Genomic DNA, 17,738 nt, shown 5'->3' with positions numbered 1-17,738 from the left:
TATCCTATCTCCCCTCAGTCTTCTCTTCTCAAGGCTAAGCATGCCCATTTCTTTCAGTCTCTCTGAAACCCTACTATTCTGTGATTCTTTGAGATCCCCCCTTCCAGGTGTTCAGTGGAGAAACCCGGAGTGGAAGCAAGGTGAAGTCACACGGCCATCACGTCAAGCTTTTTACTCTCTCGCATTCTTCCTGGGCACTTAAACAGGGTTCTCAGGGCCAGTGGAAACTCTGCTGAGCCCAGTGTTCGGGATATGTAGATAGCTGAATGTTTAGTGTAGGGCTGGTAGGGGAGCAGAAGATAATCTTTTAGCACTGATTTGGCAAACTTCTCCCCCCCCCCCCAAAAAATAAAAAAAATACAGCCCTCTTGAGTCCTACCTTTTGACTTTGGAATGCCCTGTGCGTTGAAGCTATTTGGAAGAGATTCTTTGGCCAAATTACTTAACAGACATCTAAGTGGCGGTGGGGAGGATGTTTGAAGTGAAACCTTACAAAGCTATTGAAGAGGCCAACGAAAGTGTCTTGATCTCATTTCTGAGATCTGAGCACTGCCAGGAGGAGCTTTGTTGAAATTGTATGCAATGGGAGGAGCTTTGTTGAAATTGTATGCAACGGGAGGATGCTTAAGAAGTTCTGCTTTGTTGTCCATTTTGGGTCAGAATGATCAGAGCAGCAAAGGGGACTTGTAGTTCAGTTGAAGAGGGTGTCTGCCGGATAGCAAGGAAATTCACAGGCTCCCCAAACTAGGTTGGCTAGTCTAGGTTGTCCCAGCTCACGCTCTCGCTCTCTCTTTCGCTCGCTCGCTGCTGGATCTCCAAATATTACGATGCTCCCACAGCTAAGACTGTATTCGACAACTTCCAAAGCGTGCCTTCTTTACTACTTGCCAAGTTCTAAAGCAATATTATGCAAAGTCGGTTGTCCCCTCGCCCCCCTGTTCTGCATGTTTTCTCCCTTTTAAGATGTGGAGCTGTTTTAAGACCCCTCCAAGGGGGCTTATATACCTGGCTAAAATGCTTCTGGCCCCCTTGGGTAGCATCTTCCAAATGTTGTCTGTCTTTTCAGCTAGGGGGACCCTAAGCACACCGCCTAGTGGGTAAGTGACCCTTGCTGTCTTTCCAAGAGAATTGTAGCTTTTGTGCAGGGCTCTCTTGGGGGTTTAGTCACCCTGGTCTCCTCCGTTTCTTACCAGGGCTGGGTACCTATTCTCAAGACCCTTCAGGCTTCGGGCCAATACTTTGTTTACACACTTATGGTCAGGCTGAGAAGTGAGTTACCCTAGGTAGGTGAAGCCTATTTACACCAAATCGTCATGCTTGTAATCTGTCGTATGGAAGGGGGCAGCGGGGGGAAGAAGTAACCTCTTTTTTCCTTGCAGGGGTGTCGTCTCCTAAGATGTGTGGGGCAGGGGAGGCCTTTGCCCTCCCCCTAAAGGTTCTTCTAGTTCACACAGCTGCTGATCTGATTCCACTGCCATGAATAGATAGTTTGCTTAATTACCACTCAGTATCAAAATCTTGCTGTGTTCACACAAACAGTGTTGGGGACTCGTGCTCCCAAGTTATTCAGGTGCAAGGACCTTCTGCTCTGTTTGTACACATGTCATATGGAAGGGACTCCTCCCCCCTTCTACCTTGCACAAGGGAATTGTGGTCTGTGAAGTCACATGAGGATACCCGAGAGTTCTCCCCTACTCAGCTTGGTAGAGAGGAGGTTGTCTTCTCTGTGGTGGGTTGAGGCGCTCTGAGAGAGCTGGAGCAGCACAGCTCAGAATGCACTTTGGCAGACAATTCCAGAATAGGGGAGAGTCCATTTGTCTGCTCTGCAATGGAAAGAACAAGTGTTATGTTGGAAGAACGGTTTGCGTATACACGGCTTCTGATCATTCTTCCATCACTTGACCTAACAGCTTGTTGGGCCTGGTCCAGATAGGTTTTTAAATAAATAAATATGACCATTCTGCTAGCATGAGAATGCTCAGCCCTGCACTGGGTCTCTCTTAAAATAACACCAAATGCCCCTGGAATAGCATCGAAACAGTGTGTTTCTTCTCCAAACTTTTTGAAGAAAGCCATTCTCCACACTGCACTTTTTAGTTTGGTTATTTGCCCGTGGTGTCGTGGAGGATTGTCAGCAGATGTTGAAAAATCAGATGTACTCTTCCCCGAAGAGTTCTGTGCCACTCAAAAACCTTGCCCTGCCAAAAGCAGTTGGTCCAGTACAGTGGCACGATGAGCAGTGGTGGACCTGGGTTGTCTCTCAGAGGGACCAGCACAAGCCAGCCACGAAGACTGAACCACTAGCTTTAAACTCGACTGGCAGTATTCCACTGACAGCTATAATCTGGAGGGGCATTGGCAGAGCCCCTGTTTGGTACACAGAAGGTCCCCGGTTCTGGCATCTCCACTTAAAAGGATCAGGGACATTAGGATTGTCCTGCCCGCCTCAGACCAAGGGTCTATCTAGTCCGGCCTTCCATTCACACAGTGGCCAACCCAGTGGCCTCCATTGGAAGCCCACGAGCAGGACACAGGTGCCATTCTAGCTACCCCTGGGCCAGAGCGCAGGATTCCCATCCAGCTTTCTGGCTTCAATACAGTGGCACTCGTGCTGTCTGGGGATGGTGAGAGTTGTTGTCCAACACATCTGGAAGGCACCAGGTTGGGAAAGGCTGGGTTAGACATTACCATTCTGGCATAGAAACTGCAACAGGAACTCAGCTCCATCCTCCCCACCCCACTTCTTGTCCCTCTCTCTCCCTTCTAGGACAAGACTTGAGTGGTTTTGGACAAGGCTTCGCCGATCCCAGCCAACAGCTGCCCTCCTATGGAAGCTCTTCAGCACCACCTTCAAGTGGGCCGCCCGCAGGGGGCAGTGGTTTTGCCCGGGGACAGAACCATAACGTTCAAGGTTTTCACCCCTACCGACGCTAGCACGCCCACCTAGAAATCGGGGAGTTCTGTCCAGAGCAGGATATCTGGTATCAGCTGAAATCCAGGAATCCCAGACTTATGAACTTGTGACAATCACCTACTTTGCCGGAGGGGGTGGCGGGGAAACCACAAACGTAACATCTTGGGGAGGGGGGAGTGTTGGGGGAGGAAGAGGCAGCGGCTTTTGAAAGCGAAACTGTGGGCGGTGTTTGGAGTGCAGTTTTTTTTTTTTTTAATCCCTTTCTTTAACCCATCAGCACATATAAAGAGTGTGTCACTGGTTCAAACTACAGGGTTTTAAAAACATCTTCAGCTTTAATTAAAAAAATAATTCAGGATGCTTTCTCTATATTTTTGTTGGAATTTTTTTTCCTGAGCCTTTGTTTTACTATATATTGTAAACTTTATGTTTAAAGAAGAAGAAAAATATATACATTTACAGATTGTGAAATTTTTAAGAGAAATTTTCTACTTCTACTGGCTTATTTTTTAATTTAAAAGGAAAAAAAAAACAGGGTTTCCATTAGCACTGCTTAGAAAGTAAGTGAGGGTCAGCTCCAGACCTCCTTTTGTTAGTGTGGTTGGTCCAGAAACTCTGGGAGTTTAAAAAAGAAAAAGAAAAAAAATGAGGGAGGGGGAAAAACTGAAAGGAATCTGTGTGTGCACTAAGTCATTTTGTTGTTTGTTTCTGGGTTGATAACAGCACAGGAGCAGAATTGTTTGAAAGGCACCATGTCACTTCTGAAGCACAGTGTTTCAATCTGGGCTTCAGGTTCTTTCAAAAAATCCTTTTGGGATGTGGAATTCTTTAAGGGGGTTAAATGAAGGCCTTGCAAAGATGTAGATTTCCCTCAGGCAAAAAAAAAAAAGAATTGGGGGGGGTGCATTTTGCACTAACCAGTGATCACCCCTGGTTTGAATAAAGAGAAGTACATTTGGATTAGAAACACAAACGTGTCTCCACTTTTTTTCTCTCCCCCCTCTCCCCCCCCCCCCCCCAATGCTTGAATTTCTCACAGTACCAAATCAGCTCCGTTTTGGGTTGGACTGGTAGCCAGCAGGAGCCTTCAGACTTGTCCCTTCCTCCCACTTGTTCGCTTCTGTGTAACTTTAAAGCTTGCATGCTTTTCAGCCAACAGCCTAAGACCACAATTCCTTATTGCTCTATATTGTCTGCCCCAGCCTGGGCAGGGAAGACTGCTCTTTCCCTACAAAGACTCGCGTGTGGCCACAGAAGCCCAATCAATGCGCGCATGACGGTGTTTCTGATCCCTCAGACATTTTTGAAGCTTGAGACCCAGGAGGCAGCTTAATCAATCACCGCTTCTGTTTTCTGTACCTTTTTAAAATTCTCCTCAGGCTTGTCAAACAGGATTCGGTCTCCTCCCCACCGAATGATAAAAGGAGTACAATACAAATCACAACACAAAATACAACAAATGTACATAATCAACTAAACAAAACAACATTGCTCTAAAAAAAACTAACCCACCCCAAATGCCCGCCTGAACAGCCAGGTTTTCAAAGCCCGGCAGAGGCTTGGACATGGCGGAGGTCACTAGGGAGGGAATTCCACAGAGCGGGGGCCACCACAGAAAAGGCCCTGTCCCTAGTCCTCACCAGCCTAGTTGTCCTGGCTTGATGGGACAGACAGGCCTTCTGAGGCCAATCTTGTCGAGCAGTTGGAGGTAACAACAGTTTTCTGTTTAAACCTTTACAGTTCTTTAGTTTTCTGGGCCTGGCAGTCATTCCTTAGCTTGTACCAGGTTTGGAAAAGTGCTCTCTCTCCCTCTCTCTCAGAACATTTGAAGCCCTGAGGCTAGGCCTGGGCATCTTCTGCCTTCAAATGCACAAAGCAGTCAGTCACCAGAAAAACGATGCCCTAATTGGTTTGGATAATTGGACAAGGAACTGGCGAGGGGCTGGCCTTTCCCAACACAGTGCCCTCCAGGTGTGTTGGATTACCCCTTCCATCATCCCCAGCCAACGAATAGTGGGAGTTGTAGGCCTGTGCAGCTGGGAGGGTCCCAGGTTGGGGAAGGTGATGCTGGCCTGCAGAGAGGGGTAACTCAATACATTGTCAAACGACTGAGCGTGAAGATCACTCAGGCACAACTTGGACAATGATGTTTGAGGACCAGAGCCTCCTTTTTTAAAAAAACAAATGTTTTTAAAGGTTCTAGCCTCCATATTAGATACAAGCCTGAAGCACTCAAATCAGGTTTTCAGAACTGAAGGCTATTGCTGTCAAGATTCCAGCCTTCTCTTGCTCTCGGCCTGTTTCCTATCCGCTTATCCTGCCATGGCTGCCCCCGCTCAATGAGGTAGCTGCCATCCATGGCTGTTGAGTTCCGTGGGTAAGTGTGAGAAGGGGGCCTTCATGCCAACTCCATGCTCCCTCTCAAGGTGCAGCACTCACGGCATGTCTGGCCAAAGTTGCTGTTGGGACTCAGTTCCCCTAGTTTAAAATGGGAACAATAAAGGGCCATGGCTCTGTGGTAGAGCATGTGTTTTGTGTGCAGAAGGTCCCAGATTCCGTTGCGGGCATCTGCTCATAGGGGCAGAGGGAAAAACTTTCAAAACATGGAGAGCCACAGTCTTCCACCATCTGCTGCCTGCTATTTATTTTATTACATTTATATCCCGCCTTTTTTCCTCCTTAAGGAACCCAAGGTGGTGTACATAATCCTCGCCATTTTACCCTCACAACAACAACCCTGTGAGGTGGGTTGGGCTGAGAGTCTGTGACTGGCCCAAAGTCACCCAGTGAGCTTCCATGGCTGAGTGGGGACTTGAACCCGGATCTCCCAGCTCCCAGTCCAACACTCTAGCCACTACACCACACTGGCTCTTTCTTGTATCCTATACTGCCTTTCTGCGGCCAACCAAGGCGGTTTACAGCGTGCTCAGAAAATACAACTAAAATACAAACACAGTGAGACGTTTAAAACTTCAAAAACCGTAACAACAACATAAAAAGCCAAGTTGAAAAGATGTGTCCTGACCGCCCTCTCTGAACATGCGCAGAGTGTGGGAGCAGCCCAGGAGCAAGCCCTTTCCCGCAAGCTTGGCAGGTGAGGAGGTCTTTGAAAGGGCCTCGAGTTGTCCATGCTGGCTAGGGTGATTGGGAATTGTAGTCCAACACATCAGGTTGAGCAGGCTGGTGTGGGGATAATACTGAGCTAAATGGATCAACGGCTTCATTCCGTCTAAGGCAGCTTTCTGCATCTCTTCCGAGGTGGTGTCAGGGCACATCTATGCAGAGGAAAGTAGTGGCCCTGCCTTAATGCTTGCTGAGTCCTGAAGGGTTGTCAATAGTTGGTCTTCAGGGGCAACAGTTAGCCCAGTGCTTTGGCTAAATGGGGAGGTAATTCAGGAAGATACTTGTATGTTGACAGGAGAAGGAGAAGGTGTTCTGTTGCTGTTTCCAGTTTTATTTCTATGCTGCTTTTCCAAATTAGGCTGAAAGTGCCCTACAAAACCAACAAACAAAGATCCCAGCCTGTCCTCGATGCTCAGTCGCGTGCGCCCTCTTGTCTCTGCTTCTCTGGTTGAACACGGCTTTTTCCATTCCGCCGCCCTCCAGATGCGTTGGGACTACAACCCTCAGCCACCCCCCAACCAGCAGCGCTCGGAGTTGTAGTCCCACACGCATCTGGAAGACTTGTGTAACATGTACTGCTGCGCCAGGTTGAAGGTAGACCACAGTTCACTGCTGGGATTTACCGGCCAGTTCCTACTAGATCGCTGTGTGCCTGCTGGGATTTTGTAAATGCTTCTTGGGCTAGGCCCAATCCAGCCAGAAAAGCACCGCTTACAAGAGTGCAGACAAGCTCAGTTAACACCAGGTTTGCTGCTCTTTTAATTGGTGAGAGGGTCTGACAATACTGCTGTTAGCCAGAGGATCTTGATTTTGTCTTTCAGTATTGTATCCTCTTTGAGTCAGAACTCTGAAAGGTTGTCGCTCAAGCATTAGAAAAGATCAGAATGAAACACTGATCGAATTGATTTTCTGTAGAATCATATGGGGCCATTCACTCAAATGTGAGTCCAAGATGTACAAAGCTAGATACTGATAAAGAAAATTAATTTAAAACATTTGTATCCCGCTCTATACCATAAAGATCTCAGGGCAGCATACAGATAAAATCAATTTAAACAGTATAAACCAATACATAATTCAAATAGCTAAAAACATATTAAATCATTAAGCTAGCTAATACCAATTTAAAATCTAAAACAAACTAGTTGAAACAGTGTGCAATGAAGACGTAACCAGTGTCTGGGCCCACACTCTGGTTTCTACACATCCGGCAGCAGTTTCCAAACACGTGGCTGCATATCCTATACCAGCCTAGCGCTCTCCAGATGTTTGGATGACAGCTCCCAGAAGGCCTGGCCATTATCCACACTTAGCTAAGGCTGATGGGAGTTGAAGTCCAAAATATCTGGAGGGCACCAGCTTGGGGAAAGTTGTACTGCACAACTGGCATACGAAGCACCAAAAACACACAAACTTCAGCATATTCTAGCCTAAAGCTCTTACTGCCAGTAAATAAACCATAGAAGTATTTCAACCTTTTAGAAAAGGGAAGAAATTGTGCAAAAGCGCACACTCCAGCTGGTGTGCCCCAACTTGTTGCAAGGAAAGATGCTACATCCTAATCCTAGCACCAAGGAAAGTGCAAAACCTTCTGACTCAGGCCAAGCGTTCATCTAGTCACACATCCAGTTTCCATCATCTCGTTTCTTAGCCGAAGCTGTTTGGGTGGTTTACAAAAATTTTAAAAAACCATTAAAAATACATTATATGAAGTGTACAACCATTTACAGACAAGCAGAGGAACCGTCGGCACACATGGAGGCACCACATAACTCAAACCATTTCAAATCAACAGTAAGGCAAAACCGGGACCTGATTAACCTCATTGTCTGCTGCCAAATGTCTGAGAGAAAAGAAAGCTCTTAACCTGGTGCAGTAAAGATAACAGCGATGGTGCCAGGCAGGCCTCATGGGCGAGTTCATTCCGTTACTGGGGGGCCACCACCAAGGAGGCCCACTCCCTCGTTGCTATCCTTGGAGTTTCCCTCTCAGGAGGCACCTGGAGGAGAGCCTTAGATGCTGAACCAAATGTCCAGGTCAGTTAATGTTGGGAGAGGCACTCCATCAAGTATTGTGGTCCTGAGCCATGTAAGGAGCTGTTTAATAGGATTAAAACTGGCACCTTCTATCAGGCCCAGAAACATACAGGCGGCCAGTGCAAGCGGGCCAGATCTGGCCTTATATGCTTGGACACCTCGTCATCAATCTGGCCACCCCATTTGGCACGAGCCGCAGCTTCCAAAACGTCTTCAAGGGCAGACCCACGTAGAGCACATTGCAGTAATCTAGCTTGGAGGCTACCAGAGCATAGGCAACTTGAAGCCAGGTTCTCCCCATCCAGATAAGGGCATAGCAGGACCAGCAACCAAAGTTGGCAGAAGGCGCTCTGTGACGCTGAGGCCACCTGAGCCTCAAGTGACAAAGATGGCTGCAGGAGGAGCCCCAAGCTACGGAGCTGCTCCTTCGGGGGGAGTGCAACCCCATCCAGAACAGGTTGAGCACCCTCCCGCCAGTCAGCGGAGCCACCCACCAACAGCATCCCAGTCTTGGCTGGACTGAGCTTCAGTTTATTGGCCCTCACCCAGCCCATTGTCACAGCTAGGCACCGAATCAGCACATCCACAGCCTCACCTGAAGAAGCTGAAAAGGAGAAATAGAGCTGCATGTCGTCAGCGTACCAATGACAGCACACTTCAGAACACCAGATAACTGCACTCAACAGTTTCATGTAGATGTTGAAGAGCATCACTGTCTCCAGAAAGCTTTGGAGCAACCACAGGAAGGCACTTCCTCTCCTGTTTTGCCCCCATTTCCTGGAGCTTAGAGATAGCTCTGTGGAACATCCATGTTTGGTAGCAGTCTAACAGTTGCTATGACCCATCGTCCGCCTGTCATTTCAAACGGTGTTCCATGGGGCTTCCTTCCAAGGCAGCGTGTATAAGGGTTCCCCCATATACCACAAGGGTAGGAAATCTTTTAGGGCACAGTGGGCCATTTGAGAACCTGTCCTGGGCGCCATCCCAAAATGGCTGTCGTGGGAGGTGTGGCTAGTCAGCAGGGTTCCTGTTGGCACTGGAAAGGACCATTAACACGCCTAAAGATGGAGGACATGCTGGGGCCTGAGCATGAATGCGTGAAACAAGCCAAGGTTTTTGGTACCAACAGAAAGCTATTTCACAGAAGGCAAACTCTTTTTCTCCCCCGGCTTCCCCTGCAACCCACACTGCCAGCCAACTCATTTTCTCTCCTGCACCCCCACATCTCTCACATTCTGGGTCACCCACCTATGGGTTCACCCCAACTCACCACCCATAGTCATGCTCACGTGCTCTCACCCGACACTATGCCCCCATCCGTCCTCCACACATGCAAGTACCCCATGTATCTGTTGGGCATGCAGTTATACCTATGAATCCTTCCCTTCTGACTCCTCAAGCATCCTCCCAAAAGCTCCCTCTTTTTCAAGACCCTTCCAAAATCCACCCCCCAATTGCTTTCTCTCTCACGCACAGCCCCCATCCATTCAGATATACACTTCCCCAATCCCTTAGTTTGCCTCCAGCTGGCTTCCTGACCGGGGAGGCACAGGCAAGGCCGTGACGTTCCTTGGGTTTGACCCCCTTTGAGCTGGTCGTTAGCTTTCAGCCTAACCTACTAAGCAGGGCTGTTGGGCAGATGAAACGAGGCAAAGTATGCACAAGCTAGAAGAAAAGGCAGACGAACAGAAGAAGGAGAAGGCCCATGTGGTTGGGCATTCCGTTTGCACAGTATTTTTATTTGTTATTTATTTAAAATATTTATTGGCTGCCTTTCAGGGCAGAAGCCCTCCCAAGGAGGCTTACAGCAATAAAATACATAAAAACAGTTAAAATATTAAAAGTTATAAAAACATAACAAGAAAAGCCAACAAGAAAACCAGCAACAATGAATGTTAACAGCAGTAACAGCAAAAATAGCAGTCATATCAAGAGAAGTCCAAAGTAAAATAATATGTTTTCAAGGCCTTCTTGAAAGCCTGTAATGACAGAGCATGGCAGACCGCTGATGGCAGCTTGTTCCAAAGGTGTGGGGCCACTGCAGATAAGGCCCTCTCCCATGTGGTCACCCACCTGACTGCTCTCACAGGTGGGCAAGTGAGAAGGGCCTCTTTCTGATCTTAAAGTGCGGGCAGGCTGATATGGGTGTAGATGGTCCATCAAGTAACTTGGTCCCAAACCGTTTAAGGCTTTAAAGGTCCAAGCCAGCACTTGGAATTGGGCTTGGAAACGCACCGGTGACCAGTGCAGCTGGCGCAGTATAGGCGTTATGTGACTGAATCGCCTTGCCCCCACCAATACTCGGGTGGCCGCATTCTGCACCAGCTGGAGTTTCTGAACCATCTTCAAAGGCAGACCCACGTATTGCACATTACAGTAGTCCAGCCTGGACGCCACTAGTGCGTGGATAAGTGAGGCAAGGTCCGTCCTCTCCAGGTAGGCTGGTACGCCAACTGCGGCCCTAAGCTGGCAAAAACCACTCCTAGACACCACAGCCACCTGGGCTTCCCCAGTTAGCTCTGATGGGAAGCCCACCACACAGAGCACAAATGCAATAGCACCCTTCTGGTCATGTTCCCTAGTACGTGTCATAACTAAATAGAAATATTTCAAATAAATAACTTTATCCAAACCCTCAGCCAAAAAGCCTTTCAGTGCAGCTGATGTGCAGTCAGTAAAACAAGACAGCCCCTGCCCCATAGGTTTACAATCTAAAGCAGCTGTCTGTAGCTCATGGTGCCCTCCAGATGTGGCCTGCAACTCAAGCCAGCATGGCCATTGCAGGCCAACACACATCTGAAGGGCACGGGCTTGGGGGAAGCTGGTCTAAAAAGAAACAGCACACAAAGAAAAAGGGAAGAGGAAAAAATGAAGCACTCTTTCAACAGGGCTGGGGGAACGGCCCTGCTTCCCAAGGGAGGGATGTAAAGAGTGTGGTCCCACTGGGATCCCTATTGGGACCAATGCTTTTCAGCCTGTTCATAAATGATCTGGAATTAGGAGTGAGCAGTGAAGTGGCGAAGTTTGCTGTTGACACCAAATTATTTAGGGTGGTTAAACAGAAAGAGATTGTGAAGAGCTCCAAAAGGATCTCTCCAAACTGGGAGAACGGTCATCTAAATGGCAAGTGCGGTTCAATGTAGGCAAGTGTGAAGCGATGCACGTTGGGGCCAAAAATCCCAGCTTCAAGTCTAGCCTGATGGGATCTGAGCTGGCGGTGACCGACCAGGAAAGAGATCTGGGGGTCGTGGTGGACAGCGCAATGAAGATGTCCACCCAGTGTGCCAACATCATACTGCCCCATACAAATCTCTCTCTCCCCTAGCGGAAGCCGGCGTTCTGAAGCGGGCGGCTGGGCCTAACGTCGCGTTTGCACCTCCCCCCCCAGGCCGGAAGTTGTTGATCTCGCGAGACCAAGAGCAGTCCGCGCGAGAATTCGGCCTTTTCCTGGGGAAGACTGAGGCTAAGATGGTGGGTGTTTCTCGAGTGGGGTTGTGTTGGGGTCGTAGGATCCGGATCCATCTGGCCGGAGGAGGGCGGCGCGGGGGCTTTGGACCCCGTTATGTGCGGGGTGGGGGCGGGTTTGACTGAGGGAGCCCGGAGGGCGGGAGCGGGGAAACGGGGAGGCAGAGCGGGAGGGGGCTGCTGGCCGGCCTAGGCCGCGGAAGCATCCCGGGGGTGGGGGGACCTTGCACCCCTATGATTGGCTAGGCAGCGCTTGATTGGTATGGCTGGTCGGGAGGGGGGTGGGTCTTATGCCCCAGGGCCTCTCTTCCTAGTTAGACGTCCCGTCTTCAAAAACGCTGTGTGTGTTAAAAGAACAGTGCCTCTGAGCATGAGCAGAGTGGAGAATGGAGGTTATGCTTCAGCTTTTCCTTTCCAAGCCCGCACCTCTGTCAGATATCAAGGGTAGGGGGTATTAAAAGAACAGTGCTTCTGAGCATGAAGAGAGCAGCAAACGGAGCTTAAGCCTTGGCCTTTCCATGCCTGCAGCGCTGTCTTCAGTCATCTGGGGGGAAAGGGCAGATACTTAAAAAAAAAAAAAAATCAGTGCCTCTGACCACAAGCAGATTATCAAATGGAAGTTAAGCTCCATCCTTTCTTTTAAAGCCTGCACCTGTCTGTTTTCAGATTTTTTTTGGGGGGGGGGATTTTAAAAGAACAAGCCTCTGAGCATGAGCAGAGCATAAACCTGAGCCCTTTCTTTTCAATTCTGCACCTCTGCCTTCAGCTATCTGGGGGTGGGTCGATGTGTGGGAAGACATTAAAAGCAGCACCTCTGAGCATGAGCGGAGGGGTGGGCAGAGGGTAAGCATTAGAATTTTTTAAAAAATGAATGGGAAGATGGATACCTGGGGGATTTTGGTTGAGGGCTGATTGAGGGTGATATAGGAGGATGAGAGTGGATAACTTGTGTCATGAGAAAAGAGGGTTGCTGGGTGGTTTGCGGGGGGGAGACCACCCTTCACCAACCTGGAGCCCTCCAGATTTGTTGGACTACAACTCCTGTGGGGCAGGGGGAGGATGCTGAGAATTGTAGTCTGAAGACACCTGGGGGGCGCTAGGTTGGGGAAAGACTGGGATAGGTAGAGTGTATTTAGAAGGAGGCGGTTCGGTGTCCTCAAATGGCTGTTTCCCAGCGTGAGCTCATGGTGTGTCTCCTCTTCCTGGGCAGGCGGAAGTGGAGCAAAAGAAGAAGCGCACCTTCAGGAAGTTCACCTATCGCGGGGTGGACCTGGATCAGCTTCTCGACATGTCCTAGTAAGAGATGGCTATTTTTCTCTATGAATGCCCATTTCTGGCCCCTTTCATTTAGGGGAGGCCTAAATGATGCTTGCTGTGGATTGTGGCTGGGGCCTTTGCTGGCCTTCTGCAGCCCTTCCCAAAGCAGGGCCCTGGAGGGAAAAGTGCCTTCAGTGTGGTGGCACCCTTCCGGTGGAATTCCCTGCCTTTGGAGGTCAGGCAGGCGCCAGCACTGTGTTCCTTTCGGGACATTGTTATTTTGAGAGGCCTTCCAATTCGGCCTTATTGGAATCTGTCTTTTTATAATGTTTTGACTGTTTTAACCTGGTGTTCTGTTCTTTTATTTTGCTGTTCACCACTCCGAAAGCTTTTGATGTGGAGCAATATATAAATATTTTCAATAAAATAATAAAAAAATAAAAGGGTAAAGCTATGAGAAAAGCCCTGCTGGATCAGACTAAAGACCTAGTTGAGCACTCTGTTCCCACGCTGGGAAACCCACAAGCAAGACACGAGTGCTACAGCACCCTCCCGCCCATGTTCCCCAGCAGCTGGTATAAAGAGGCAAATTGCCTTTGATCCAGTAGGCAATATGCAGCCACCATGACTAGTAGCCACTGATAGCCTTCTCCTCCGTGAGCACAATCCTTCTGCGTAGGCCATGTCCCTGAATAGATCTGTGGATCCGAATTTTGGAAACCTCTAAATATGGGGGTGGAGTAGATGGGAAGAATCTGAACAGCTCGAAAGTTGGGGTGGCAGTGCAGAGAGGACATATTTTTATTATTTTATTGCTGACACCAGTATAATTGTTTGGAAGAAGGGCTTCAGGCAGGGTAATTTGCTGATTTTAATTCATAGCTTAGGGTGCAATCCTACGTGTCGTTAGACAGGAAAACCCCCTACAATTCCCAGCGTTCCCCAGCCAGCCATGCTGGCTGGAAAATGCTGGGAATTGTAGGGGGTTTTCCCGTCTGAACATGCGTAGGATTGCGCCGTGGTTGTTGTTGTTTATTCAGTCAGTCGCTTCTGACTCTTCGTGACTTCATGGACCAGCCCACGCCAGAGCTTCCTGTCGGCTGTCGCCACCCCCAGCTCCCCCAAGGTCAAGTCCGTCACCTCCAGAATATAATCCATATAATCCATTGCGCCCTTAAAATACTTTTATCCTGTTCCTCAGCCCAAAAGCCTCCTGGAGCAGCTTATAGGATTGCTGGGAGTTGTAGAGCTTCCCCCCCCCCTGTCTAAACATGCATAGGATTGTGCCCTAAAAGATCTTTCTCCTGTTCCTCAGCCAAAAAGTCTCCCGGAGTGACTTACAGAATTATGCCCTTGGTAGTTCCTTTGTTGTTGTTTTAATCATCTTTGTACATTAGGGAAATTGTAGTTTTAATGCATTTTGTATGCTGCTTTGTACTTTGATAATGCAAAATGGTATATAAATATTTTAAGTAAAGAATAATGAATAAACATAATTTCTTTGAGGGGGGTTAATCTTTTATCATCGTAACAACTGGGATGGGGGGTGGGACTGTGGATGACAAAAGAAAATAGAAAAGAAAATTGTGTTTTTACTAGGAGGAACAGATTATTGTGTATCATATATAATGAGCAAAGGGCTGGCTGTGCCTGATCTCGTCAGCTAAGCAGGGTCAGCCCTGGTTAGTACTTGGATGGGAGACTGCCTGGGACTCTGGCTTCCGGCACTGAGCAGGAGGTTGGACTCGATGGGCTTGGAGGCCCCTTCCAACCCTATGATTCTATATCAAACTGCTAAGTATGCCAAGCTGGCCTTGGCAAAGAGAGACATTTTTCATCTGCCTGGTGATACATTATGTTCTTAGAAGTGCTTAAACTAACAACCCTTGGTTTCATAGCATGCTCTTATGTTGATAGTATTGACCTCTTCCATTTCATTTTAATTGTTGTCTTGTTATGTGTTTGACTTGTTTTTATGATCGTGTGAAAAGCCTGATTGGCGAGAGCATAATAAAATTGATTGATTGACTTAGTGTGCTGGGTCCAGGGTCTCTGGTTCCAGCATGACACTGCTCTATCCACTATCCCTCCCTGTTCCTTGGGTTATTCCTGCCGGGTTTAAGAGGCGGCTGCAGCACTGACCCGGCCCGCCTTTCCTTGCTCTCCCCAGCGAGCAGCTGATGCAGCTCTGCAGTGCCCGGCAGCGGCGGCGGCTGAACCGCGGCCTGCGTCGCAAGCAGCACTCTCTCCTCAAGCGCCTGCGCAAGGCCAAGAAGGAGGCCCCACCCATGGAGAAGCCTGAGGTAGTCAAGACCCACCTGCGTGACATGATTATCCTCCCCGAGATGGTGGGCAGCATGGTTGGCGTGTACAACGGCAAGACCTTCAACCAGGTGGAAATCAAGGTGAGTGGCTGGCAGCCGGCCAAGGAGGAGGAGAAAGCCACTTTAGGACTGGCTGGATTGTGGCCAGGCCCGTGTTCCCTCAAGCCAGAGCTAAGCAGTTTGTGTTCCACTACTGCGGCTGGCATTGGGTCAGGTATTAAGGGGCTGGCAGGTCTTTATTTGCTTTATTCGCAAGGTGTTTTAACCTGCCTTTTAGGGCACAGTGCCCTCCCAAGACGGCTCATAATATCGCAAAGTGCAAACGTACAAGTTACAGTTGCACGCCCTTGCCACAGAAGCAGCAAATGATTTTTGAGCGCCAAATGCAGACTGGAGTAAATGTATCTTCGGGTGGTGGTTTCAAGCCAGCAGCGGTGGTGCCATCCATATGTCCTTGGGGAGGGAATGCCGAAGGTGTGGGGCCACAACTGATAAAGCCCTCTCCCTAGTACCCACTAGCCTCATGGCTCTTGCTGGTGAGCCAGCAGGTACAGGCCCTGAAGGTGATCTGAACGTTTGGGTGGGCTCATACAGGTGTAGGTAGTCCTTCAGAAAACGTGGCCCTAAACCATTCAGGGCCTTAAAGACCACAACCAGCACTTTGAATTGGGCCCAGAAACTTAACAGGCAGCCAGTGTAAATGATACAGAATAGGAGTCACATGATCCACACATTTAGCTGCCGCAGATGTTCTGTACTAGTTGCAGTTTCTGGATCGTCTTCAAGGGCAGCTCTAGGTAGAGCGCATTACAGCAGTCTAGCCTGGATTTCACCAAGGCAGTTAAGACTGGGTTTGCTGTTGAAATTTTGTGTTTGAGTGGGCTGCAGGGACTGTTAGCATGGAACCCAGGATGAATATTGGAGTTCTGTTGCTTTCGAACCCTGACCTGAAAAGTTCAGTGACTACCAAGATCACAGTGTGTTTGGCATCCTGAATTTTAACAAGTTGCTATCTGCCACCTGTTGTTTATTATTATTATTATTAACATTAACATTAACATTTCTATACTGCCCAATAGCCAGAGCTCTCTGGGCAGTTTACAAAGATTAAAAAACAGTAAGAATACAATATACAGAGATTAAGAACCATTTACATAAAAACACATGAACAGACAATATACACAAAAGAAACAAGATGATAATATCAACAAAGCTTCAAGATTAAGAGTCTTTCGACACAGCCTTCTCCACCTGGTGCCCTCCAGAAATTTTGGACTATGACTCCCCCCATGCTGGGGATGGTGGGAGTTGGAGTCCAACACATCTGGAGGGAGCCCAGTTGGGGAAGGCTGTTTAAACATAGCCCCTGGATTTTAAAAGCAGAATTTGGAAGCATTCGCAACTCCAAAGAATTAGAATTCTGAAATTACTCGATCTCTCAGTTCTCAGTAGCCAGATTGAGGTGAGGGTGGGGTGCTTTATTTCAGTCTCGCAGCATAATTTGGCAACTCTTCACTGTTTCTAGGTATAATATGCTCTATATCATCCATTAGGTTGCATCATGCTGCCGGCTCTTATTTCCTCGCTCACATCTTGCCTACACTGAGCACTGGCATAACTCGTTAGCTTGTTTATAATTTTTAACCCTTCCTGTAGCGCAGATAATTGGCAATTTGACGTGTTTCCCAAATACCTTGTATAACTTTGCAGGGTTTGAGTATTTCTAAGTTTTCCCTCGAGGTACAGAGTGACGTGCACAGACACGAATCTTCTCCAGATCTCTTCTTGGAAGATTCCTCTTTATATTTTCCCAACACAACTGTTTTGTTTCTCATTACGACAGTGCCTCTTTTTTGCTTGTCTCCCCCCCCCTCTCTTTTTTTCAGCCTGAAATGATTGGCCACTATTTAGGGGAATTTTCCATCACTTACAAACCCGTGAAACACGGCCGCCCTGGTATTGGGGCCACCCACTCATCTCGGTTCATTCCTCTGAAGTAGGAGAGGTTTTGGGAAGAACATTTCTATGTGTAAATAAAAACGTTTCCCAACCATTGTGCTGGTCACCTTTTTCGGGATAGGCCTGTTCTATATCATTCCTGTCGCACTCTTCATGTGTACAAGATAACAGTTCTTGTGGGGGTTAACTTGTCATTAACTTAGTGCAGCCCTCATATGTGTTGGACTACAAGTCCATCATCCCCAGCCAGCAGTGGCAATACTGGCTGGAAACGATGGGAGTGCAGTCCAGCATACCAGGAGGGTCCCAGGTAGGGGAAGGCTAAGTGAACAGCTTGCCCACAGCCAGCCAGGAAAAACTAGCTGCTGCAGGCTTTTGAATTTGGGGCCTTGACTACCCTTCTTTGGACTCTTAAGCTGGATTCCCTTTCTGTGGAAATACTGTGGAGGCATATAAATTCTTTGTAGCTAGGCAAAACACCTGGTTGGGGGAGGCTGCACTAAGTTAATTCTCCGTAGCTAAAAAAAACAAGCAAAACTTGAGGGCTAGAACCTTTACATGATGTGACCGCTCTCCATTGGCAGAAGAGGGGTCTCCCTCAGCAGCAACATCAATATGAAAACATTAGTTCTGCTTCTGTCATTGAGAGGCCATCATATC

The 17,738-nt window shown here is 48.3% G+C and overlaps 2 protein-coding genes across 6 annotated transcripts in view; both read left to right on the top strand.

Annotated features, from left to right (window-relative positions):
* LOC146333982 (DAZ-associated protein 1-like) overlaps positions 1-3,832 on the top strand; it is a 67,671-nt gene extending 63,839 nt beyond the window's left edge. For 2 of the 5 annotated variants that reach the window (XM_084825148.1, XM_084825145.1), the window contains one exon: positions 2,768-3,074. In XM_084825148.1, the coding sequence (XP_084681274.1) occupies positions 2,768-2,934 (167 nt within the window). In that variant the 3' untranslated portion in view covers positions 2,935-3,074. Of the gene's footprint in view, positions 1-1,066; positions 1,162-1,193; positions 1,284-2,767 lie in introns of those variants that run through there. The other 3 variants (XM_084825146.1, XM_084825149.1, XM_084825147.1) reach the window with 3 other exon arrangements.
* Positions 3,833-9,137: 5,305 nt separating this feature from the next.
* On the top strand, positions 9,138-17,172 carry LOC146333981 (small ribosomal subunit protein uS19-like). Its single transcript, XM_084824894.1, has 5 exons — positions 9,138-9,192; positions 11,399-11,544; positions 12,749-12,834; positions 14,966-15,200; positions 17,006-17,172. Exons 1-5 carry the CDS (start codon positions 9,138-9,140, stop codon positions 17,117-17,119), a joined length of 636 nt encoding a protein of 211 aa, XP_084681020.1. The 3' UTR covers positions 17,120-17,172.
* The last annotated feature ends 566 nt before the right edge of the window (positions 17,173-17,738 follow it).

Source organism: Heloderma suspectum, chromosome W (assembly GCF_057233095.1).
Source record: "Heloderma suspectum isolate Gila_16-S chromosome W, 16-S_ref, whole genome shotgun sequence".
In the NCBI taxonomy this organism is placed as follows: Eukaryota; Metazoa; Chordata; class Lepidosauria; order Squamata; family Helodermatidae; genus Heloderma; species Heloderma suspectum.
This window is presented reverse-complemented; position numbering and strand designations above follow the sequence as displayed.